Raw genomic sequence first — 26,442 nt, 5'->3', positions numbered from 1 at the left:
ATACCTAATTTATTCTATTGATTTACCATTGTTATTACTTAGTAACACATAGTTTAAATATAGTTTTATTTTTGGTAAAGCTAGATAATTTTTAATTCAATTTTTTTCGTTGATTCCTTTGATATTCTTATTACATAATGCTTGATGTTTTTTGATAATCATGATTTCTATTGGTATTGTTATCAATATGATCAATTATGCTCATAGTTTTCCTAAGATTGAATGAGCCCTGTATTCCTGGTAGAAATTCCATCTTGTCACAATGTATTATCCTAGTGATATATTGCTGTAATCTCCTGCTAGTGTTTTATTTAAAAATTTTCCAACAATATTCACTAGAAAAATTGTTCTATAGCCTTCTTTCTGTTTTAGCTCTTCCTGGTTTGTGTATCAGCACTATATTTGTGTCATGAAAAAAATTTGATAGGACTCATTCTTTGCCTATTTTCCTAAATAGTTTATATAGTATTGGAGTTAATTGTTCTTTAAATATTTGGTAGAATTCACTTGTAACTTTATCTGTTCCTACAGATTTTTGCTCAGAGATTTCACTGATGGCTTGCTTATTTTCTTTTTCTAAAATGGACTTATTTAAACATTCTACTTCCTCTTTCATCAATCTGAATAATTTATATTTTTGTAAATATTCATACATTTCACTTAGATTGTTGGATTTATTGGTATACAGTTGGATAAAATAGTTCCCTAATTATTATTTTAATTTCCTATTCACTGATGATTAATTTACCCTTTTCATTTTTGATTTTTGACAATTTTGTTTTCTTCTTTCTTTTTTAAATCAAATTAACCAAGGGTTTATCTATTTTAATTTTTTTTCCCCACATGTATTAATTCAATGGTTTTCTTTAAATTTTATTCATCTTTCTTTTGATTTTCAGGATTTTCAATGTAATGTTTAATCAATGATTTTTATTCTGTCCTTTTTCTAGCTTTTTTTTTTTTTTTTGTAGTTGCATGCCCAATACATTGATGTGCAACATAGAAACGTAAATGGGGAAAATATATATATATATATTTTTTCTGACAAAATAAATTTGCTAGATAAATGTGTATTCACCTGTTAGATTGGCTAAGATGACAGGAAAAAATAATGATGATTGTTGGAGGGGATGTGGGAAAACTGGGACATTGATGCATTGTTGGTGGAGTTGTGAACGAATCCAACCATTTTGGAGAGTAGTTTGGAACTATGCTCAAAAAGTTATCAAGCTGTGCATACCCTTTGATCCAGCAGTGTTACTACTGGGATTATATCCCAAAGAGATTATAAAGAAGGGAAAGGGACCTGTATGTGCACGAATGTTTGTGGCAGCCCTTTTTGTAGTGGCTAGAAACTGGAAACTGAATGGATGTCCATCAGTTGGAGAATGGCTGAATAAATTGTGGTATATGAATATTATGGAATATTACTCTTCTGTAAGAAATGACCAACAGGATGATTTCAGAAAGGCCTGGAGAGACTTACACGAACTGATGCTGAGTGAAATGAGCAGGACCAGGAGATCATTATATACTTCAACAACAATACTATATGATGACCAGTTCTGATGGACCAGGCCATCCTCAGCAACGAGATCAACCAAATCATTTCCAATGGAGCAGTAATGAACTGAACCAGCTATGCCCAGAAAAAGAACTCTGGGAGATGACTAAAAACCATTACATTGAATTCCCAATCCCTATATTTATGCCCACCTGCATTTTTGATTTCCTTCACAAGCTAATTGTACAATATTTCAGAGTCTGATTCTTTTTGTACAGCAAAATAACGTTTTGGTCATGTATACTTATTGTGTATCTAATTTATATTTTAATATATTTAACATCTACTGGTCATCCTGCCATCTAGGGGAGGGGGTGGGGGGGTACGAGGTGAAAAATTGGAACAAGAGGTTTGGCAATTGTTAATGCTGTAAAGTTACCCATGCATATGTCCGTAAATAAAAGGCTATTAAATTTTAAAAAAATAGATAAATGTGTATTAAAAATAAATTTGCAATACACATTGCTTTATAAATCATGTTGGGAGAGAAAAATCAGAGTAAAAGGGAAAAGCCATGGGAAAGATTAAAAAAAAAAAAACAGAAAAAAAAAGCTAGCATAGCATGTATTGACTTGCATTCAGTCTTCTTAGTTCTTTTTCTGGATGCAGATAGCATTTTCTGCCCAAAGTCTATTGAGATTGCTTTGGATCATTGAACCACTGAGAAGAACCAAGTCTTTCATAGCTGATCCTTGCACATTCTTGCTGTTATTGTGTACAATGTATTTCTGGTTCTGCTTACTTTGTTCAACATCAGTTCATGTAAATCTTTCCAGGCTTGTTCATCAAAATATGTATTATTTATATCCCTATATGGGAAAATTAAATTTGTAATTCTTTACAATTGTATCTGTTACTGGGCATCACATGGATGGAAGGTGTGATTGTGAACTCTGATGTGAAGATATCAAAGAAAAAGACATTAAGGGTTGGGAAAAGATCTGTACTGGAAGAAAAGGGAAAATATAATGGGAATCACATTGATCATATGAATTAATTAGATCACATGAAGAAATACAAAAAACCTAATAGACGGAAAGAAAGGAGGGGAAATAAGCATTGTCTGAAGCTTGATCTTAGTTTTGGCTGGAAAGCAAGAAAAGGGAGGAACTGGTTTGAAGAGAGAGCAGAAACACTAGGAAAAAAAGGTAAGAGAAGGGGAGAGGTAGTGGGTAGGGTGGGTTAAAAAAAACAAAACATTATTAAGACAATTGTGGGGGGAGAGGGTGATAGAAGATAAGGTAATGGGTGAAGTGGGTCTCAAAAAACCCAAACCCAAAGCAAAAAGGAATATAGATGTAAAATAAAACAAGGTGTCTTACATGTAGCTGGGGAAAATTAAAAAATAAATCTTTTCTCCTGGATCTATTTTCCATGTCAGTTGTTTTTCCAATTAGATATTATATTTTCTTCTATTTTTCCATTCTTTTGATTTTCTTTTATTGATTTTTGATATCTCATATTATTATTAGTTTCTATTTACCCGATTCTATTTTTTTTAAAAGTAATTATTTTTTTGGTGAGCTTTTGTACCTCCTTTTTCATTTGGCCAATTCTGCTTTTTAAGAAGTTGTTTTCTTCAGTGTATTTTTGTAATTTTTAAGGAGTTGTTTTCTTTTTCCATTTTCTGTGTCTTCCCTGATACCATAAGAGTTTTTAATAATGGTCATTGTTTTTTTGTTTTTTGCTCACTTTTCAGCCTATTTGTGACTACTAAAGTTGAGCACTGCTCCTAGAGTACAGAGGGAATTACTTCAAGATTCCTGCTGCACTGGAGTTACCTGGCTTAGTTTATATAGCTATGCCAAAATCTCCAGGCTTTCCCGGCCTGACCACTAGCCTGCTGTGTCAGACATCTGACCCCTTAAGCTGCTGGCTAGTGGATCGTGGACTACTAGGACTCAGTTGCTGATCCCTGCTGGCTTGCCTGAATATCACCTATACTAGATTGTGCTCCTATTTTACCTAACACAAACATACCTCTCCTGCAGTCCTTGAAAGTTATCTTGGGCTAAAAAATTGCTTCACTTTGTCCTTTTGTGGGTTTTGTCATTCCAGAAATTATTTTGAGGCACGACAAAATTATTTTTAGGTTAATTTTTAAAAGTTCGGGTAACTTCTTGCCTTTTTTTCTGCCATCTTGGTTCTACCTCTACTAATTTACTAATAGCAACTAATTTCTATTGAATTATTTGACTAGCTACATTTCAAGTGTACTCTAGGATATTAAAGTAACCCAAACCTCTCTCATTCTCCCAAAAAAGGATAGAAACCTGCGCTTCTCATTCCTATTCCCAATATATGAAGAAGTCTGAGAGAAGCCCTTCAAAAATCCATTAAAATGTCCTTAGTAATCACAAAAATTTTTGGAGACTTGTGGTAATTTATGTACTGTTGAAGCACAGCAGAAAGGGAGCTGAGTTCCCTCAGCCCTAATTAGCAACTTGCTCAATTTACAATTAATGTACTGTAATGTTCTCTATTGAGGTTTTCTTGTGGTCTCTGGAGGCAGCCTTCATTTCAGTTCAGTAATCACCATATGAGTAGCCAGGGGTTAAAGTCCAAATCCTTTATTATCTCTTTCAAAGTCTTGTCTTTTTTCCTGGGGCTTTCACTAACTTTCTTGGAGGCCTTCTGTAGTCTTAGTTCCAAGAGCTTGAACTCCTGCTTCCTCCTCTGGCCTCTGAATCTCTCCGAATTCCAAAAGTTTGTGCTTCAACCTCCAGCCACAACAAAGGTGGAAGATGGGTTTGTTTGCATAGAAAGTCCTTTCCCCAATAGTTCACATTTAGGCATGGGGAAAAAGGAGTATTTTCCAAAAAGGAAGCTCTTAGAGATCATGATTAAGGTAGCTGAGGCTATCCTGAAACTCCACCCCTTCCCAACATTTAAAATTTAGATGCTTTGTGGATTATACTGATAACATGGGTTAAAACGTAGGTTCTAGAGAAACAAAACTAATAAATTTCACATTCTCCAAGTCATATCCTTAAATAAGTTTTCCCTGTTCATGAATCAGGAAAGGATTAAAATTTAAAATTCTGTTTGGAGGCTCAGAAGCCAGATAGTTTCCAAGAATCAAACTGAACATAGTCAATAGACTATTTTTAAAGTTCAATTAAATCTGGATTTACAAACTTTCAGTAGTCAAGTTCGTTTTCCAATTAATTTTAATCTTAAAAGCAGCAAGAAAACTTATCTTTTTGCTGCTACTTTTATAAAGTAGAATTTCTTTTTATATTCAGCTTAAATTAGTCAATTAATATTCACTTCGTTCCTTATCAATAGAAAGAGTAGCTATTCAACTTCAATAATTGGTGGGAAAAGGCAGGGAAGGAAGCACTTGGAGAGAAGTGGAGTTTGGAGAAATATTTTTTTAAGGGATGAATTCCCTTCAAAGAATGAACCAGGAAATGTTTTAAATATTGCCAATGTGGTGTTCTCTTCTTTAAAATATAATGGTTCTCTCTGGGAGCAGGTTTCTTGGGGAGGTTTTCTGGAGGCAGCCTTAGTTTCAGTTAAAAGTAATAATCACTCCAAATGCAGCCAGGTGTTAAAAGTTCAGATCTTTTATTGCTTCCTCCAAAATAGCCCGGTTAGTTTTCTTAGAGACCTATCCCTCTGCTTGATTCCAAGAGTGCTTGGTTCCTCTGAATGTCTCCAAATCCAAAGGTTTGTCCTTCAGCCTCCAACCAGCACAAAGGTGGAAAATGGAATAAATCTCTTGTCTCCTAGCCTGGGGCTGGGCAGTTTTCTGGAGAGCCTTTCAGACCAGGCTTGGTCTCAGTGGGGGAAGTGTAGGAGCCCAGCCACCCTGGTGGTGTGAGATGAAGTGAATGAATCTGACTCCACCTCTGAGAGTGGACTTGTGGGCTTCCTCCCAGAGTCCTCCTGTGTCTGTCCCAGAATGCCTCTGGCCCTAAGAGCTTCTTGCTTATATGAGCTCTCTAAAGGTGTGAACACAAGCATTGTTTCTAGCAGTTCCTTGTTTCAAGTTCTGGCCCATAACATCTCTTTGTAAGATCAGATCAATCATACTGAACCATGCTAAATTAGATAACTATTGTCTCTATCAACTCTAATGAGTTAACACTTTGTAAGGATTCCAACAGCCAAATATTTCCAATTGTATAGGCTACAACCTTCTAGCACACAAAATAAAGACAAAACAAAATGCATGAAATTATACATTTGTCCTTTTTGCTAGAAGATCTGACTCAGGATTCACATGGAAGGCCTATTCATAGTAATAGAGTGCCTAGAAGCAACTCTGCCTTTATGAAGAATCATCTTGAGTCCAACAGAATTAAGAAAGTTTTTCTAATAAGAATGAATACAAGAGGAAGGTTCTCCTACCTGAATCCCACTTTTGAATTCAAGAGTTTCATCTGAAACTTCACAGAAAAGTAAACAGAGGTTTACTTAGGCTAGATATAATTATAAGGGGCATGATAATAAAGGATAGATTTAATGGCCTTGCTTCTGTCCAAGAGACAGCAATCAAAGATGCTATATATTTTTATAAGTACAGATCAAAGAACAAAAATCATCTAATCAGTCAGTATTGCTGAGATGAAAGATCATTATTGGATGCATCAAAGAAAGTGGGGCTAACCCTATAACTCATAAGATTTACCTCTCATTTCTAAGGAATACTTTTGTAAATTTATCAGTCCAACCTACTCCCAGAGGTCTGTGATAACTGGCAACTGGGGAATTCAGTAATACCCCCTAATTGTTTTAAGATGGGACTGACGTGAGAACCCTGAAACTGAAGGGGGACCCCAAAACTCTCTCTGAAACTCCTTCAAGGAGATAGTCTCCTGAAATTCTTGCCTCTATCAAAGACCCACCCGAGGGAAACAGGATAAGTAGCTTCATTCTGCTATCCTGAGAGACCTGCACCACCCCCATTGATAACACTACTGATCTCGCTCTCTATTGAGTTGAAATTCATTCAACTCCAAGATTTTCTATTTTGATTTCAATTTAAACTATCCATATAACAAATTTCCTTCAATCCAACTCCTTGTAGAGGATCTCAAAATAGGAATCATGCCAGGCCAAGGGACCTCCCTTGGTATAGCTACCTGCGAGGGACTCTCTGCCTGCTGAAAGACATTCTCTTTCAGCGTTACTCCCTCTTTATCTTTCTCACCTATTTCCCTAACAAGACCATATTTACCTTTCTGTCAGGATTTCTCTGCTAGATATTTAATAATAAACTTCTTTTGCCTGTTTAACTTTTTGGGTTTGTAAATTCATTTATGAAGGACTTGCGCCATCAGAAGGGGTTCCCACAACTCTGCCCTGTGCTGAACCTCATCAGGACAAAGTCAGATCTATTGGAATTGCCCTGAATCACCCCACTGCTGAGAAAAGCCAAATCCATTATAGTTGATCATCACATAATCTTGTTACTGTGTAGTACTGAGTAGGTTCTGCTCATAAAGCAGTTTCTTGGGGTCTTGTAACTGAATGTGGGGGCTGAGAAATTTTTAACAGTAAATGTTTGATTTTCATACCTTTCACATATATACATACATATATATATGTATATATATATATATAAAACCAATCATGTAAAAATTTCTCCAGTGAAAAGGGATTGTGAGTAGAAAAAGTTTAAGCCCTGTTCTAAAGTGTTAATGTCCTTAAATTTTTTTCTGTGGTGGCTTTAAGCAATGTTTTCCTGTTAATATTAATCATCTGTATTTATGCTTGTTACCTAAAATCATTTCTTTTGACTTTATTTCATTTATTTCTAGTTAGTTGGATTTTCTTTGTAATACATTTTTACTATTTTCTTTCACTTTAATGTTCATCCCATATTTATTAATGGTTATGAGTATTGTGTATTTTACTCTATCAAATGAGATTATACAAAGAGCTTTTAACAGTGCCTGGCACATAAATTACACATATTACATAAATTTCATGTTAGTCTATTCTTTTATACTTTCCCTTTTTCTGGAAAATAGTGAGAACTATGCTCTGTGCTAGTGACAATGATTAGATCTACTTATCTTTTCTTCTTGCCCAGTCCCTAATTTACAGCTTTTTTTTTACCTATTCCTTTTTTCCTTTCCTTAATTGCTTTATCTCCAAAGTTGGAAATTAGTTCATTACTAATCCTCCCCTGAATCTACACTACCTTTTAACCTCCCCATCCCCTCTAACTCCTGGATTTAATGTTTCTATTCCCAATTCTTTGTGTGTTTGCATATTCAACCCTTTTTTTGTCTGATTCTGATGAAAGTGATGTTCATGTGACACCCGTTTCACTTACTTCCTCTGTTTATATAATCTATCTTCCCTAGTTCATTCCTTTTCTCCTGCTTCTTTTCCCTCTTTTTCTTAGAATGAGCTAAATAAAGCCACTCCCAGAATTCTAATTCTTCTTTAATCCTAGAAGACATCTGAGAAGACTAATTTTTCTCCCATAAGAATATCAATGTAGTGTCCTAGTTGTTCAAATATTTTTACTTTTCTAAGTTCCTTTTGACTCCTATTATGCAGCAGTGGATAGCATGCTAGGCCTAAATATTAGTCTTCCCGAGTTGTTTTTGGCCTCAGATAGGTCCTACCTCTGTGACTGTGAGCAAGTTACCTAATCCCATTTATCTCAGCTCATCTTTTGTAAAATGAACTGAAAAAGATGGCAAACCATTTCAGTATCTTTGCCAAGAAAACCAAAATGAGTCACAATTGCATAGCACTAAATTGTGGTCTTTTTATCAGGAATGCTTAAATATCTTTTATTTCATGAAAGACCCATTTCTCCCCTTGCATAAGAATAATTTTAAGCTCTCTTTTGTTAGTTTTCAAGTTTTTTATGATATAATTCCTTGGTAGTTAAAATTTCTTTCTGGCTTCTTGTATTTTTTTTTTCTTTGACCTGGAAGTGTATGGATTTTAGCTGTAATATTCCTGGCCATTTTTTATCTGGAAGATGCTTTCAAGAGTTTAGTAGAAAAACTGCTCAACTTTGTCTTCTGGTTTCAGTAGAAAAGCAGTGACTTACAATTCAACCCTTCATGGAAGAAATAAAGCTACTTATATTTTTCTAGGGTCTTACCTTGCTTGGGCATACTATGGAATGGCATACGAGGATAATTGAATAAATTAAGAAATTAGTTTTTGGGTTTCTTTTTTCTTTTTGCAAGGCAATTGGGATTAAGTGACTTACCTAGGGTCATATTAGTGACCTAGGAATTGCCAAGTGTTCCAGGCCAAATTTGAACACAGATCCTTTTGACTCCAGAGCTGGTTTTCTCTTTGTTGTACCATACAGCTGCCCTTCTAACTTTTCCATGAGTGGCTCAACAATTATCATGAGCTGCCCTATTTACCAAGTCTAAAATGTGGAAAATGTGCCCTAAAGGCAAAAAGGGAAGTCCAAGCCCCCAACATGTAAATAGATTAGAAATGCCAAAATGACACTGGATTGCTAGTTGCTAAATGTTTTTAGGATAGGCAGTTGAAGCCTATTCCAGTAAAAAAGCAAATATTTGTCATGATTGAAAGAATATTCTTCTAGCAACAGAGGGAATTTTATATCCCTCTATTAAGTGTCAGAGACTCCCACTTTGGAGGACAACTGTAAGCAGAATTCAGCAAAACATCACACATTGACCATTTTCACTGCCCCCATGACCCTAGGTCTAAAAGGGCAGATCAACAAAATAGAATTCTTAACCTCAGAAAAAAAAAAAAAATTCTAACACATACTGGCTGAATGACCATGCACAAGTTGCTTCACCTCTCAGTATCCCAGGAAACCCTCTAAGATTAAAGCTACAGAACAATTTCTGATTGGATTGGCAAAGGGTATTTCTCACTAGAAAACATTAAAAACGGATACAACTCCCCACTCCCCCAAAAAAGAAAAGAAAAATAATAAAGTGGCTTAAAACTGCTGAAACTAGGTGAATGAAATCTTATACGAATCAGATTAGCTAAGATGACAAAAGAGGAAAATGACAATTGTAGAAATTGTTGCTGCTCCAGTCATTCCAGAATGCAGTTTGGAATTATACCATGGATGTCACTTTTGTACCAGTAATAATGCTACTAGTCCATACAAAATGACCTATTAGTACTTAAAATATTTATAGCAGCTTTTTAGGAGTGCTCCTCTATTAGGGAATGATTAAACAAAATTTGGTAAGGTATTAGAGAAATGTATTGAAGTTTTCTATAAAGAGGTACAATCTCTTTTGGCTAGAGAGCCACAGAAACTCTTCCATTCCATCCAAATGAATGAGTCTCCATGAAGGTTTCCTAACAAAAACCATCACTGGGATCTTGCTGCAAGGGTTTATGTTAAGTCCTTCTCACTTCACAATTTCCGTAAAGTCCAAGTCCTTACAACTTAGATTCACTCTTCACATTACAAGATGACACCAGCTCTGCCTAAGACTTGGTCTCACATTCTGATGTGACACTTCATCACATTCCATCTTGTTTTATAATTTTATCAAGGTCTTTCCTCCTCTACTAGACTTGTGGATAGGGATTCTAATTTTTCTATTGCTCAAAGCACAGTGTAAAGTATAATTAGTCCACTCAATAAATTAAAAATCTAAATATGAGAAAGGGTGAGGTGATGCAGGCCTAAACTAAGGTAAGGCAGTAGGTAACAAGTCAAAAGGATGGAAGGTTGAATGAAACAATAAAAAGGATTGAAACTAAGGGCTCTTCTTCGGTTAAGAGGGTGGGTCATTCAACTGTGAAAGCTAGAGGCTTCAATAAAGTAAAGTGGCAGAGCTGCTATAGAAACATGCTAAATATTATAATCACAAAATGATCATAATTATTACTAATTTATTAAAATTATGAATATAGAATATCTTTAATATTGAAATTAATATTATACAGGATGCCAGATTTTATATGATTCTATGACTTTCCTCATATATTCGGGTATGAGAATACAAGAAAAAATGAATGGTGCTAATGACTCAGAGTTTAGAACTAACAAAGACGATCTGGACACTATATTTTTAAGGGCAACACTGAGTGGTCAGTCATGGAATTCAATTTCCTGACTGTAGCTTGTACAGAACTTTTCTTTCAGATTAAACAACTGAGGGGGAGAGACATCATTCTCTAGTTTCATGATAAGTCACCAATCTCCATACATACAAAAAAAATTTAAGCCTTTATTAAATAGTCTGAGTTTAGTGGAAATAATGATAAAAGAGAAAGCCAGAGATCTACCCTGTCCCACTTCATCTTCCTTCAACATACAAAATACACAAAAATCTAAATATACATAAGACAGGATTCAGTGGGCAGGATGGGGGGAACAAGGAGGAAGCACTCTCCGGGAATGGGCCTGTACCCAGGGGTGTTCCAAGACCTGAGTGAGGGGAAGTCGTTCTAAGGGATTATGCCTCAGCAGTTTAGAGATCAGGTCCTGGGCTCCAGAAGAAACAGATGAAGGGAATTTCAGGTCCACCTTTTAAAGTGGAGAAAGGAAAAGCATAATGAGATATTATTCAAACCAACAGATCTTTATCAGGCATCCATGACATTAGAGGAATTAAATGATGACAGACTTTGCCCAATCTGAAGCTACTCAGTTCCCAATCCAGAACTCATGCAACTTGTAATGAGAACCTTACTGACTCTTTCCCCCCCCCCCCCCCCCCTTCCACTTCCAATCCCATGTGCCAATTGGGCTGTTGGTGACTTCCATCACCCCAGCTTTATCCATACCTTGGTGATCCGTCTATAGGTCTCACTGTGAGAGGAACTTTCAAAGGGAGGATTTCCCACTAGTAGCTCATAGCATAATACTCCAATGCACCAAAGATCCACCTTTTCATCATGTGTACGTCCTTCAATCATTTCAGGGGGAAGATAGTCTAAAGTCCCACACATTGTCTTCCTCCTAAGGAAAGATGTTGGACAATGGTACCAGAACCAGAGGGATTCTCCATCCTCCTAGTTTTTGGCTAAAAGCAATGAGATGAGAGAACATGAACACACTAACAGACCAATTCCTAAGAGAGTGAACTGGGAAGAATTACTACCTTTGACCCCTCCCCTAGATTTTTCCTTCTCTTTTTTTTTTTTTAAAGCTTTTTATTTTTCAAAACAAATGCATAGACAATTCTTCAACATTAGCCCTTGCAAAACCTTATGTTCCAATTTCTCCCCTCTTCCCCCATGCCCTCCCCGCTATGGCAAGTAGTCCAATATATGTTAAACATGGTAGAAATATGTTAAATCCAAAATATGCATACATATTTATACAATTATTTTGTTGTAAAAGAAAAATAAAATCAAACCTGTAAAAAAAAAGAGAGAGAAGCAAAATAAAATACAAGCAAACAAAAAAAAGCATGAAAATGCTATTCTGTGGTCCACACTCAGTTCCCACAATCCTCTTTGGGAATAGATTGCTCTCTTCATCACTGAACAAGTGTAATCAGTTTGAATCATCTCATTGTTTTTTTGTTTTTTTTTTAATTTAATAGCCTTTTATTTACAGGTTATATGTATGGGTAACTTTACAGCATTAACAATTGCCAAATCTCTTGTTCCAATTTTTCACCTCTTACCCTCCACCCCCTCCCCCAGATGGCAGGATGACCAGTAGAGAATCATCTCATTGTTGAAAAGAGCCACATCTATCACTGTTGATCATTGTATAATCTTGTTGTTGCTGTGTATAATGATCATGTAAGTTCATGTAAGTCTCTCTAGGCCTCTGAAATCATCTTGCTGATCATTTCTTATAAAACAAAAATATTCCATAACATTCATATACCATAACTTGTTTAGCCATTCTCCAATTGATGGGCATCCATTCAGCTTCCAGTTTCTAGCCACTACAAAAATGGCTGCCACAAACATTTTTTGCACATGTGGGTCCCTTTCCTTCCAGATCTCTTCTGGGATATAAGCCCAATAGAGAGACTGCTGGATCAAAGGGTATGCACAGTTTGATAATTTTTTTGAGGAGAGTTCCAAATTGCTTTCCATAATGGTTGAATCTGTTCACAGTTCCACCAGCAATGTATCAGTGTCCCAGTTTTCTCACATCCCCTTCACCATTTGTCATTATCTTTTCATGTCATCTTAGCTGATCTGAGAAGGTGTGTAGTGGTATCTCAGAGTTGTCTTAATTTGCATTTCCCTGATCAATAGTGATTTAGAGCACCTTTTCATATGACTAGAAATAAATATATATAAATAGAATATATACATATATATATATATAAAATATAACAGAAATAAACAAGTCAATTCTCTATATATTTTAGAAATGAGGCCTTTATCAGAATATAAAAATGTTTTCTTAGTTTATTGCTTCCCTTCTAATCTTGTTTGCATTAGTTTTGTTTGTACAAAAATTCAACTTACTATAATCAAAATTATTTGTTTTGTGATCAATAATGATCTCCAGTTCTTTAGTCACAAATTCCTTCCTCCATATATCTGAGAGGTAAGCTATCCTATGTTTTTCTACTTTGTTTATAATATCATTCTTTATGTCTAGATCATGAACCAATTTTGACCTCCTCTAGAATTCTAAGACTTTTCCCTGTCCCAGGATAGTTCCGAGACCTCTTTATTACAGTCATACCTAAGGGAGGGGGCATGGACAGACCAGCCGAAGTCAGCAATCTTGAGCTCCCCTCGAAGTCCCATGAGTAGATTCTCAGGCTTAATGTCTCTGTGAATCACTTTCTTCCTATGGCAGTAGATCAAGGCATCTGCCAGCTCCTCCATGATCTAAGAGCAGATGAGAGAATTGATCAGATAGATACTCTAACTCACATCCCCACCCTAAGTATCACTAGCACCTTGTACACATCCTCAATTGCCCCTCAGAAACAACTACATCCTGCTCCCCACCACCCCTGGACCGTGGCTGTGCGCTGCTGGTCAAATGTATGGCTCTTCTGCAGCTCCTTGTATAATTCGCCTCGAGGTGCATATTCCAGAATCAGATAAACCCTTCGCCGGTCATGGAAATAATTGTAGAGGCGAAGTATGTTGGGATGCCTGGGGAAAAGGAGATAAGAATGACTAGGTAATAATAGCAACTAACATCTACTTAATCTTTAAAGACTTATGAATTAGTTTCTTCCAGACAATACTGTGATGTAGACAGTGTAAGGCTAGGTACAGGTGTCCTCATTCTACATGAAACTCAGAGACCAAGGGGATTGGAATAAATAACCTCCAAGGTCCTAACTCTAATCCTTTAATTCATTCTCTTTTCTTTTTAGCATAACATACTTGATACCAGGAAATAAGGGGCCTGACATGGTAAACAAATCATGTAGGTAATAGGGATAAAAACATTTCCATTGATAGGTCCCATACTGGGAAAACATACTGGAACAAATTGATAACAAATTAGTCCACAAATTTGCAGGAAAAAGCAAGGGATACATACAAAAAGTGGCCCAACCCTTGCCCCAGTAGAGACAAAGACAAGTTCTTAAGGAGAGAAATATTGGGATGATGAATGGTAGCATCTGGAAAAACATGGAATAAGTGGATGAAGTGGGATTCAAAGAATAGATGGCAGGAAGGGAAAGAGATATAGAGGTACTAGTTCAGAAAAGGAAGTCAGAAAAAAGAGTAGCTATAATGGGGAAGGGGAAGGTAGTTTCAGTATGAATTTGTCCATACCTAAGATGAGACTGGATCTCAATCTCTCTTCGAAGCTGGTGTTCAACACCTTCCTTCTCCATCTGAGACTTGAAGAGAACCTTCAGTGCCACAATGAACTGACTGTTCTTTTCCCGAGCCAGGTACACATTTCCAAACTTGCCCTTACCCAGTGGCCGCCCAATTTCAAAGTCATCAATTTTGAAATGACGCCTGATAGAAAAGGGTAATAACCAACTTAGAGAAAATCTCTCAAGTCCATCTTTATCCCTCTTCCCCTACTGTAAGCAGGCCTCCCTCTCATTACAAACTCCTCTCCCCCATTCAAGTATCCTATCCCTAGATTTTTCTGAGGTTTTACTTCTATCCCTCTGGGGTGAACATATCCCCGCCCCAATTCACATCCATGCACCCCCCAACCTTATGAATTCATCCATACTTAAGTATCTGATCCTTGGGCATACTTACACCTGGAGATTCAATTTCACATTGCTGCCATCAACCCCTATCCTGCCAGGCACAGCTGTCAAAATAAACAATCAATACTTTTTCTCTCTTTTTTTGATGTGAACATCTGTCTAATTGCAAACTCATATTACAGGACTGTATCTTCCCCCATACCTTATGAAACCTTTCACCTCCAGAGCACACCCCCAAACTCCAAAGTACCTGCTGGCTGATTGCTTGAAGACTCTAGAACAGGTCTAGAACGATTCATGAGGAGGGTTGAAGATGGAGTGGCTAGATCTTTCCGGAATATCCTTAGGGGCAGAGCATTCAGGCTGGATTGAGGCTGGAGAGAAATGCAAATTAGCATGAATTTGGGAAATGGGCCTATTCATGCATGTGTGCGTGTTAGGCAGGTATGTCCCTTTGTTCATCATTACCATGTAAAAATGTAGAGAAAAGGTAGCATCCCTATTTCAGCTCCAGTATGTTTCCTTCCTTATTTCTGGATAATCACCTTTTAAGGATGTTACATAATTTAAGCTTTGGGTAGAGGCTGAACCAGATGACTTTCAAGACCTTCTCTTCCCCTCCCCCACTCTTTCTCCATCCCCGGGCTATTGGGGTTAAGTCACTTGCCTAGGGTCACATAGCCAGGAAGTGTTAAGTATCTCGACACCACATCTGAACTCAGGTCCTCCTGACTTCAGACTGGGCTCTTCAAGACATTTTTCAACTCTACAATTGTGAATCAAAGGGTGCTGCTCCTAACACATATTTATCTAGATAACATGAGTCATAGACTATTTTCACCCTAATTACTTAAAGACAATAAAGAAGTTGTTCTTGGGAGAGGCAAATGAAGGAATTGGTGAAATTGGTTTTATCCTGTGTCCAAAGGCAATAAGAAACATCATTTTGTGGCACATCTGCTTGTTTCATGGTGCTATGCTCACAAGAAGCATTTACAAAAAGACCATGAAAAAATGTAGCATATGTGACAACATTTGTTGCTGAGAACCAAGTAAATAAATTCTACAAAGAACTATAAATTTTAATTTGCACAACAATACATTATACTATAAAATTTAGTTACATCAGAAGATGGCAAAAAAATGTTAGAAAACATAGTTCAAAGAATATGAAAAAAAAAAATCCAAAGGTTTATATTTATAGCCTTTCTAAAGCCTCACACCCTATACACCATAGATACAATCTTCAGGTCGAGAGTGAGCAAGTGTTAGACACGGCAAACACCAAATAACATTACAGATATGAACTACTTATATGATAATAGAAAGGGAGTGGCTGTCAGGAGAAATTTCTGAATCCACTGTGTACAGTTAAAAATTTAAATCAATACCAAAAGAATAGAAAGATATTGCATATGACTAATTTTAACAGTTCCAACCCAGATCTATTTAAATCAACTACTGGAAAATGAGCAAAAGAGAAGTTTCTGTACCAATAAATCTTTGATTTCATCAATGAAGGCATGCCTTTCATTGATACAGATCATTCCTCGTCCATGTATTCATATAAATTTGACACAAGGGCATTTAAGTACACATAAGTTTAACAAAAATAAATAAATTATCAGATCAAAAGAAGCTAGGAATTCCTGCAGCCAGGTTTGTAAAACCTTTGGGAGGAAACTGGTGGAATATTGTGAGAACGGCCTCATTTAAAGAAAAAAGGACAATGAAGGAAAAAAATTAGAAAGCTTGGCAAGAAGTACAATTAAGTCAGGTCTTTAGAGTACTCAAATTGGGGATTTCCATTAAACACCATTTTCTTTATCAGTGACAATGAAGCTACTATTTTATTCCCCTCCTTTCCTCCCCCCGCCTCCCCCCCCCCACCCAGGGCAATTAGGGTTAAGTGACTTGTCCAGGGTCACACAGCTAGGAAGTGTTAAGTGTCTGAGGCTGGGTTTGAATTCAGGTCCTCCTGAAAAAAAAATATACAATTGCAGAAAAAGACAAAATTGTTTAATTTCTTGACCATAAAAAATGTGATTCAGTAAAGCAAAATGCAGCCTTAAATATTGTCTTCCACCAATGGGGCATGCATTTTTCAAAATCATATGAGATTCTTTCAAAGCTATAAAAGAATTTTGTTTTACCTTTTGATTAATAATAACTGAACAAGGCATTAAACTGAAACTTTCAACAAAGATGTTTGTCACTGAAACGTCCACGGTAGAGTTGAAATGAAAGACAGATTTTCTACAGAGGGTAAAAGTCATTCAGATGCTTATTTTTTACCAATTACATCAAGATCTGGAACACTTCAGTCTCCTTCTTAAACTTAAGAGTTAAACTTAACCACACCAAAAATTCACCAAATGAATGAAGCATGCCTACTGTCCATTAATTAATGGATGAAAATACATTTATTAAACACTATCTACATATATACCCAAGCACTGGGTATATAAAAAGAAAAGACAGGTGATCCTTGCTCCCAAACAATATAATTGGTGAAGACAATATATATGACTTCAGCTGAAAGGTGGATTAGAAAGGCCAGATAGTCCTTTGTAAGAGTGAACAAAGCAAAGGGGAATGCCTTGAGGATTTTTAGAAGGCATACATATCTTGGCAAAGAATTGCCCCCAGTATTGAGTAAGAGGAGGAGGAAAGTAGACTGGATTGTCATGACACTAAGCTTATTTGTAGGAAAAAAAGCTTTTATCAATATTTTTCCAGTCATGCTTTATCACTGGGAGATATAGAAATATGCATTGTGGACACAAGTAGGCTGCAACACATTAACAGTGAAGAATTATGTAAGAGAGGGGTAGAAAAGGATATCAAAGACATATATAACTAGAAAAGGAGATGGACTAGTCATGTAACACTGGCATCCACCAATGGAGAGATCTTGAGAGTACCCCTGTTGAAAGATTCAGAATAGGGGTTTTTTCACCTGGGAGTCTATGTACTCAAAAAAAAAAATTTGAAAAATAATGTTTTCTTTGTAATCCTACATATTTTATTATATCCACTTAAAAAAAAGAAGAGGTCCAGAGTTCATAAGACTGCTAACTCGAGTTAAAGATCTGGATAAGAACCTCACAAAATGAGAAGGTAGGGGGAGGTGGATTGTGAGTTGATCCAAAAGTATTGCAGTACACCTTTTATCTTTAAATGGAATTGTCTCTTTCGTTTCCTACTTCTCCCTCACTCCAACCCCTTACTCCATTGGGAGAGGCTCTTAGAAACTCTAATATAGTTTGGAAGAGCTTTGCAGTGTGTAAGTGTGAGTGTGTGAGTGTGTGTGTGTGTGTGTGTGTATAAACACGGGAGAGACTACAAAAGGAACTACGTTATAAAAGTACCCAATAAACAAAATAATTTTTTTTTGTTTTGTCTTTTGCCTAAGTGTATACTTATTTATAATAGAGCAAGGGCTCCCTGATCGTGGGAAGTGATAGAGAGATTTAGTACTATTGACCATGATTCATTATACTGGTGGACTAAGTTATTTTACTGAGTCACATTCTTGTCAATTCTTGTTAATATTGTAATGGTTTAGGATGATGGTCATGAAGTCAATATAAATTTTTTTCATTTACATGTTTCCATTATTTAAGTTTACTGAGACCTTAATAAAATATTGATTTCATAAGTATTGCAGTAAGTTTCTATCTTCCTAAGATGACAGGAAAAAATAATGATGATTGTTGGAGGGGATGTGGGAAAACTGGGACATTGATTCATTTTTGGTGGAGTTGTGAACGAATCCAACCATTTTGGAGAGTAGTTTGGAACTATGCTCAAAAAGTTATCAAACTGTGCATACCCTTTGATCCAGCAGTGTTACTACTGGGATTATATCCCAAAGAGATTATAAAGAAGGGAAAGGGACCTGTATGTGCACGAATGTTTGTGGCAGCCCTTTTTGTAGTGGCTAGAAACTGGAAACTGAATGGATGTCCATCAGTTGGAGAATGGCTGAATAAATTGTGGTATATGAAAATTATGGAATATTACTGTTCTGTAAGAAATGACCAACAGGATGATTTCAGAAAGGCCTGGAGAGACTTACACGAACTGATGCTGAGTGAAATGAGCAGGACCAGGAGATCATTATATACTTCAACAACAATACTATATGATGACCAGTTCTGATGGACCAGGCCATCCTCAGCAACGAGATCAACCAAATCATTTCCAATGGAGCAGTAATGAACTGAACCAGCTATACCCAGAAAAAGAACTCTGGGAGATGACTAAAAACCATTACATTGAATTCCCAATCCCTATATTTATGCACACCTGCATTTTTGATTTCCTTCACAAGCTAATTGTACAATAATTCAGAGTCTGATTCTTTTTGTACAGCAAAAAAAAAAAAAAAAAGTTTCTATCTTCAACTAAGGTGTCCTGTTCCCCCGTCCCAGATCTGTAAAAGATGGAATAGTTAACTAGGGATATTGAACTCAAATTCTTAAAAAGCTTTAAAGACATAACCGAGCAAAGTTTGCTTTATAAATTTCTCAGTGATGAAACTTTTGCTTACTTCATCAAAGAGGTTCTCAAAGTCCTACATAAAATCTTTTAAATGAATTTACTTTGTACTTTATGCTTTACAACAAAATTCTGGAACTATTTAAAACCCAAAGGTTGAGGATGCGGTATTACTCAGGTCTTTTAAGTGTAAATATGGGGAATAACCCACCTCCTACACCCAATTCAAAATCGAGTGCCTTATTTTACTATAAGGATAGTGTGTATAGTTCTTTTTAAGATAAGGAACTCACATAGCAAAGATGTTTTTGTATCTAGCTTCACATTACACAGCCTTCATGATATGTATTAAAAAATAAGTAGACTCTTCATAACATTTGGGCCAATGGTTCCACTGAATGGGATGGAGTATTGTGCTAAGATCATTTCTCTTTATCTTTTTACCAATTTAGGATTCATAAAAACAAATTCTTACAGTACTAAGAGATGTTTTGTGAGAAAACCCTTCAAAATGCCTACCTCAAAATGTTATGGATATCTCCTTAATAATCTATTATAGTGCTATTATACATTAATTTACTTAAACCATTCTTAAACCTGTCTTTATTTATAAAATTTTTGTCTTTTTTATCCCCATCTCAGTAGCTTGAGGAAGTGCTAAAAAAGATGCTTTTTGGATTTAACTTAAAGCATCTCTTGTTAATTCTTGCTATGTTTATGAATTGTAGCCAATGATTGGAATTTAACTGCACAGCAGGATGTTTCAAGTTTACCTAGACCAGAAATCTCCAATAGATTGATGGTGAATGATCATTTCCTTGGGAAACCTGACTCAATCATTAATCCTGTTTTCCCTTTTCCACAGCTTGATGGCATTTCAAAGCAATAAGCCTTGTAGTAATCTTCAGACCTACTGGGGAGTCTACTGTTTTATTTTTATTTTAGAGAAATGATCATTAAATAATTGTTAATATTGGGGAAAAGAATTCATTCCCTTCTAAAACCAAGCCAGAATCTTAGAGACATTTCTGATAAGATTGGATTTTCTCCTCAACATTGTTCAGACAACACAAGTAGGAAGCCCATTATGTTGTACACAGATTTGGGTGGAGATAGTTCTTAGATTGCCCAAGACTGGGGGTAATTTGTAAATAATATCCGTTCTCTCTTATTACTTATTAACCAAACACAATCAGCTGCCACCCTCAGGAGCATCCACTTTTCCAAGGCCATTTAGGAGTCTTTGGTATCAAAGTACCACTGACCCATTTAATTAATTATTGCTATCATGATTAATTACTGAGAAACTCTCTCTCTCAAACTTTTAAAGCATCATATATTTCCAAAAATCAAATACAATAAAATTAACCAGAGATCCTTGAGAGTTAAGCCAGGAGTCAGAAAAAAATTACTCTAGATATATTTCTCTCAAATGTCATATATGAAATTCCCACAAATTTCCCTTACCAATGCTGTGCTGTAAGATCCTAGATGGGCATTCTCCTTCTCTGACATCTTGCAAAGGAAAAGGGGGTGGAGGGAATTCTGGGCAGGAGAAAGAAACAGATGAGAGGCATAATGGAACAATAGAAAACATACTGTATCAAGGATTCAGGAAATCTCTGTTCCCTCTCAGACTGATTCTAACAAGAGTGATGTTTGGGTCTCAATTTTCTCATTCATTAAACAAGGGGACTGGACTAAGTAATGATTTTTAAAGTCCTTTCTATTATGTATAAACTGAGCTATTTAGTCTTAATAACAATAATGACATTTACATAGCATTTTTAGGATTAGTCAAGAACCTTAAATAGTTTTCACTTGCATCACCTTAACTTTATGGGATAAACATTACAGGTTTATCTTTGCTGTTTTACAGATTAGTCAACTCAAGATCAGAATTTAAATAATCTTCCTCTCGTTCCCACAAGCATTAGAGGTGGGATTTAAACCCAAGCCTCTTATCACACAAAATACTCGATTTCTCCATTATGCTATGCAAAGTCCGACATTCTCTCTGACCACTGGAGCTGATTAAAGTTCTCTATGTATATGTCCATTCTTCCCTTGAATGGCTCTTTAACCCCATAAGACCATAGGAAAAATATATGATGCGCCAAGAAGTAATTAAGAAAGAGGAAAAGAGGTAAATGAGCTGCCTTCTCCCGAAACTGTGCCCAATATCCCTGTGGGATGCAAGCAAATTCGCATCACAGACGACTACATGGGCCATATGGGTAAAAGTGGGATATTGCTGAGACCATATGGGCCATGTAGGTAAAACTGGGATATTAAGATAGAACAGGCCCCAACCGGGAAGGAAGTGGCCAAGTCTGACGCCCGACCAGTTACAAATAAATGAAGGATAGCATGTTGGGGGGAGGGAAGAGGAGAGGGAGTGTGGGAAGGAGGGGGGAGGGACGGAGAAAGTGAGAAAGGAGGAGCTGGAGAGGATAGGGAGGCCGAGGAGCATTATTAAAAAGGCGAGGGCAGGAGGGAGGAGGGGCAGCTGGCAAGGACCGGCCAGGGCGAGTAGAGGAGGAGCAGCCTGGATAGGGAGAGAAGGGCTCTTTAAGGGCGGGGCCACAGCCCCCCCCCCCCCCCCCCCCCCCCCCCCCCCCTAAAAGAAGGAATGCCCCACGGCCCCTCAAAAGAGCCCCTCTCGCCTTGGCCGCCATGGCCTCTTCCTCTCGGGACTCCCCTCGCCTTCGGGTCTGGGCAGCGCGCGCGGCGAGCCCGAAGAGAGGCCAGCGCATTACGGCGGCAGAGCGCGCGCGGAGCCCGCTAACAGCCGGGAATCCTGGCGCGCTCTCCGCTCCGGGCTGCCGGCCCCAGTGCCCGGCTAACCGCCAGCCCCGCTCCCGCACGCAAGCGCACGAGCCCGCCAGACCCCTGCACTACCGAGAGTTCGGGTCTCCGCCGCTCTTCGCAGTAGCCGCCGCCGCCGCCGCAGCGTAAGAAGGCGAAGCGGCGTCCGGTGCCGAAGGGAGCTATTTCGAATATCCCGCCCCAGCTGTATTGGTTGAGCCTCCCATCTCTACTCCGCTCTCATTGGCTAAATCATACCAGGCCCGAAAACAAGAGTTGGAACCCGCCTCCCCGAGGAAGAGACAATGGGAGAGGCAGGAGTCCGAGGTTAAGGTGAGTGACGGAGACGCCAGCCAATTAGATAGTGGAGTTGCTGCTCTAGTTTTTTTTTTTTTTTTTTTTTTACTAAGGAAAAGCTGGGGAATAGGTTTCCCCGAGATTTTTTTTTTTTTAAAGGATTAGGAGTTTGCTAGGACCCAAGTGTTTCTTATTGTGCACAGTAATGGCAACATTGTAACGGTAATCCACCGTAAAAGATCTGTTCTAGACTGATCAATACAATAATTCACAACTATTTTAAAAAATACTGTACTATAAAGAACTGACGCGCAGAATGCAGATTGGGGCATTCTCTCCACCTCCCCCCACTAATGCGAAAATGCTTTTTGTTTATTTGTACGTAATATGTGTGTTTATAGTGTACGCATACATTTGTATACAACATATTTGTAGGCATACATATAATAAGTTTCTTATTTCTTGCCTTCGTAAGGGGTGGGGGATGGAATGGAGGGTGGGGGAGAATTTGAAATTGAAAATAAAAATAAAATTTAAAAAAATTAAAATGTATCAAAGTTGTTTTTCTCTCAAAAAGTTTCTTTCCATTCCAACTATTTCACCCCCCCACCCCCAAGACGATTATGAAAACATAAGAGCGCTCTTAAGGGATCTACCACATTCTCTCAATACTTTACAATTTGAGGAGGGAAGAATGATTTGAACTACATGTCCCATGATGCTTTAGAATGGGGAAGACTTCCTCCTTAGAGAGAAGCCTTGATGAGGGATGCAGGAGGAGAGGGGTGGGAGACGGAGATGGGGGCGCCGGGCACGTGGCTAGGTAGAGTCGACAAAAGAGAACAGAAAGGTACCATCCCCATAGGATTTCTCCTCCTTGGTCCCTTTTCCCATTATGTTCTGCAGACAATCGGGCATTTACCTAGATCGGGCAGCTGAATACAAAGCCACATTATTGATGAAAATAAGGAGAGCGAAATGACGGAGGAGCAAGCGGAGCATCGCTGAAACAGCCACTGTATTGATTAAGGTTTTGCAGGACCATGCCTATCAAACATAGCCCAAGAATTGCAGCCAAGTTCTTTACCATTCTCCTTGAGTGAATTTAGTAAGTCTTTATATCAAAATTTGGAAGGCAGGAGAATAAGAAGCCAGCAAAACCACCCGAGTTTTTCTCCCATTGTACAGAAAATAATGGGAAGTTAAAGACACCCACAAAGATATGGGCGGGGAAGGGGAGGGTGTGAAATTGTGTTCCCTTTAAAAGGGAGATTGCAATCTCAGGCCCTCCAGGGAAGCATATCTCCCCAGACTCAAGAGTGTGAGGGAGAGCATACCCTGGCTGGCCTTTTCTAAAGCAAATCCCTTTTCAGGAAATTACAAATTCCAGAAGACTTCAAAAGTGGTTTCCCATTCCCTTGGAGATCTAGGCCTTGGAGATCTAGGCCTTTGGCCTTCTTTTCACCTTGAAATGCGAGCTTCAAGATTCCCTGTTAAAGAGCAATTTTAAACTCACTTCTTTGCAGAATGTCCAAAGCAGGACTATGCCTTGTCCCTTGGTATAGCTGCCAGGATCCTGCCTGCTGAGAAGACATTCTCTTCTCAGTGACAGCCTCCATTTCTCTAATAGGACTTTGCCACTATGAAGTCAGTCTCTTAACAAACCTGACTTCTCATCCAACAATAAACTAATATGTTTGCCACCTAAAACTCTTTGGGTTCGTGAAGAACCTGCGCCTCTAACCAAAAGGAGATTTCACAACTCTCTGACTGTCACTAGAACCCCATCAGGAAGCTATCCTTGGCCCGAAGATGACACTGAGGAGGTGTAAGAATTGAGGATAAGAGATCCCCTCTGGTCGATGTCACAAGTCCTTTGTGAAAGAATTCGCAAACCCAAAGTCTGTGGCAAAAAGGGATTTATTTTCACTAAGAAGATAGCTTTCTTAATGGGCAAAGAATCCTGGAAGGATAGTTTTGTGAAATGTCTTGGCATACAGCCTAGATATATTGGGGCTACTTTGATCTTTGGTGGAGGAGGGGCACTTATCACCAGATGAATCTGGGAGACTGATTTTCAATTCAATTCAATTCAAAATTGAATGAGATTACTTCTCTTGGGAGTATCCTTTATGGTCAAGAGGGTATGTCCCTCCTAGGGCAAAGTTTGAGACCGGTAATCACCTTTCCCTCTCAGATTAAAGGGGATATAATTCACATCAGGGACTCTCCAACCCCCCCCCCCTCCCCAAGATCTGAGTTTATATCAATACTTAGGAGAGCTGGGTTTGTTTTGATGATTCCTATGGAAAGAACATCTACTCCAGTTTGGGGGGCACTAGACAGAACTTATGAAGAGGCAAGAGCAAGCTACCATAAGTTATGCCTAGAGAATGAGGAGAGATGAACTCTTGCTAGGATTGTGTTGTGAATTATGAGCCCTTTTGAGGTTTTCTAGGAAAAGATGCTGAATTGTTTTGCCATTTCCTTCTCCTGCTCATTTTATAGATGAGGAAACTGAGGCAAACAAGGTCAAGTGACTTCTCCAGAGTCACACAGTATCTGAGGCAATATTTAAACTCAGTTCCTCCAGGCCTAGCACCATATCCACATTACCACCTAGCTTCTCATTATGGGGGTGGGACTAGTGCCAACCTAGCAGCTGGCTCTAGTGAAGTCCACCCAATGTTTTTCTTTCAGAGCACAGTACTAGGAAAATCTCTATCTAGAGTTTAAGTCTCAGTCCCTTTGAACAGTAACTCCTTGACCCCTCCACAAACAGAGAAAAAGGGAATCCATTACAGCCTTCTGCATTTTGTTTTTGAACGATTAACTACATTTTGATATTACTTATACCTGGTCATAAATTAAATGGTCCTTAACAGTAATTTTGCTTATGCCTATTAATTTTGCAGTTTGAGATGACAAGAGTAGAAGATGCCTTCTGGGAGAAAAGAATTCTTTCAATTTCCAACATTAAGGCAAGCCAATTAGAGAGCGTCTCCAAATGTGGTAGTTAACTGAGATTATTCAAGCATATAGAGAAGACTCTCTGAAATCAGAGAGAAAGTGAATAAAGATATATGACAATAAAAGAGAGGGATGTTTCTTGCATGATTGTCTCTGAGTGCATCTGAGAAGCACTACTCACATTTCAATATTACACCTGATTTTTTTTTTCTTTTGGTTTGTTTTTAAATCAGCTTTTTTTTTTTTTTAAACTTTGTGTTAATTTAATTTCCCATGAGTACTTTGGCAATGTCAGGAACAAAAATGCAAATATATGGATGTAAACATTTTAAAATTTAAATCATGGGCCTATGTCATACTATATTGTTTTAGACAGTCTTGACTACAGGAGTGGACAAGAGCAATGGACAAAATAGAAGCCAGATAGTTGGTTCTGTTATTCTTCCCCAACGCCCTTTTCACCATTTTGTTAAAATATGTGAATGCCAAGGGAAGTCTGAATCATCTGTTACACCTGATATTTTAAGGATGCTATATTTGTTTTCATTATAATGGATTTTTCATGTCATAAGCAACTGACCAGTATAGTATATGGACCTACTGGACCACCTAAAGTAGTGGAGTGAGAAATCATCAATTCCTCATTGTGCTTCAGTCACTTACTAGCTATGTGACCTTAGACCAAAAGAAAAAAAAAAAATCTCTAAATTTCAGTTTCCCCATCTTTAAGATGTGGGTATATGATAGCATGTACCTCATAGGGTTGTTATAAGGATCAAATGAAATAACATGAATAAAGAATTTTAAAAACCTTAAAGGGCTATCTAAATATGAGCTATTATTAATAGTAAAAAGAATTGATTTTTTTTCCAGGGAGGAATTCAGAGTAGGAATAGGGCTGAGTATATTCTTGTGAACAAAAACTGAGTAGACTCTTGGGGTGATGTTTCGGGGTAGATGATAATCTTGACATATACAGATTGAAACCCATTTACCCACTCATTTTGTGCTTTCTCATTCTCCGAGAAACTTGTCTCTGCCCTCTTGTTAATCCTCCAAAGGCAGAAAACTCAACAAGCTAAAGACCTTCCTCTAAGATCTCATTAGCGCATAGATGCCAGTGAAATACTCTGGCTGTCTGATCAAATCCCCAACTCTCACCCATATAACCAGTCCACTTCTTATGGTTACATAGCTCTAATGATAATTTTTAAAAATAATTTCTTACAATTGATTTAGTTAAAC

General features: G+C 37.6%; 1 protein-coding gene and 1 long non-coding RNA gene across 4 annotated transcripts; one reads left to right on the top strand and one right to left on the bottom strand.

Moving 5' to 3' along the window:
- Nucleotides 1-10,708: 10,708 nt before the first annotated feature.
- AURKB (aurora kinase B) lies at nt 10,709-22,107 on the bottom strand. 3 transcript variants are annotated; one of them, XM_031965476.1, is made up of 9 exons: nt 22,024-22,101; nt 20,590-20,667; nt 14,870-14,993; nt 14,669-14,723; nt 14,222-14,413; nt 13,447-13,585; nt 13,164-13,312; nt 11,288-11,462; nt 10,709-11,027 (listed from the first exon to the last, which is right to left on the bottom strand). In XM_031965476.1, exons 2-9 carry the CDS (start codon nt 20,635-20,637, stop codon nt 10,854-10,856), a joined length of 1,056 nt encoding a protein of 351 aa, XP_031821336.1. In that variant the 5' UTR covers nt 20,638-20,667; nt 22,024-22,101; the 3' UTR covers nt 10,709-10,853. The 3 variants fall into 3 exon arrangements, with proteins under 3 accessions (XP_031821336.1, XP_031821335.1, XP_012404154.1); XM_031965475.1 differs by lacking the exon at nt 22,024-22,101 and adding an exon at nt 21,789-21,893; XM_012548700.3 differs by lacking the exon at nt 20,590-20,667 and having other exon boundaries at nt 22,024-22,107.
- Nucleotides 22,008-25,322, top strand: LOC100934006. Its single transcript, XR_147904.2, has 3 exons — nt 22,008-22,263; nt 23,134-23,335; nt 25,143-25,322. It is a non-coding gene; the product is annotated as an uncharacterized LOC100934006 (long non-coding RNA).
- The last annotated feature ends 1,120 nt before the right edge of the window (nt 25,323-26,442 follow it).

Source organism: Sarcophilus harrisii, chromosome 4 (genome assembly GCF_902635505.1).
Source record: "Sarcophilus harrisii chromosome 4, mSarHar1.11, whole genome shotgun sequence".
Lineage (NCBI taxonomy): Eukaryota > Metazoa > Chordata > Mammalia > Dasyuromorphia > Dasyuridae > Sarcophilus > Sarcophilus harrisii.
This window is presented reverse-complemented; position numbering and strand designations above follow the sequence as displayed.

Coding starts and splice junctions, on each gene's coding strand:
- AURKB (XM_031965475.1), bottom strand. CDS start 21,878: ATGCGCTGGCCTCTCTTCGGGCTCGCCGCGCGCGCTGCCCAGACCCGA. Junction 13,313..13,446: donor ACCAGCAGCGCACAGCCACG/GTCCAGGGGTGG, acceptor ATCTGCTCTTAG/ATCATGGAGGAGCTGGCAGA. Junction 11,028..11,287: donor CCTATAGACGGATCACCAAG/GTATGGATAAAG, acceptor CCACTTTAAAAG/GTGGACCTGAAATTCCCTTC.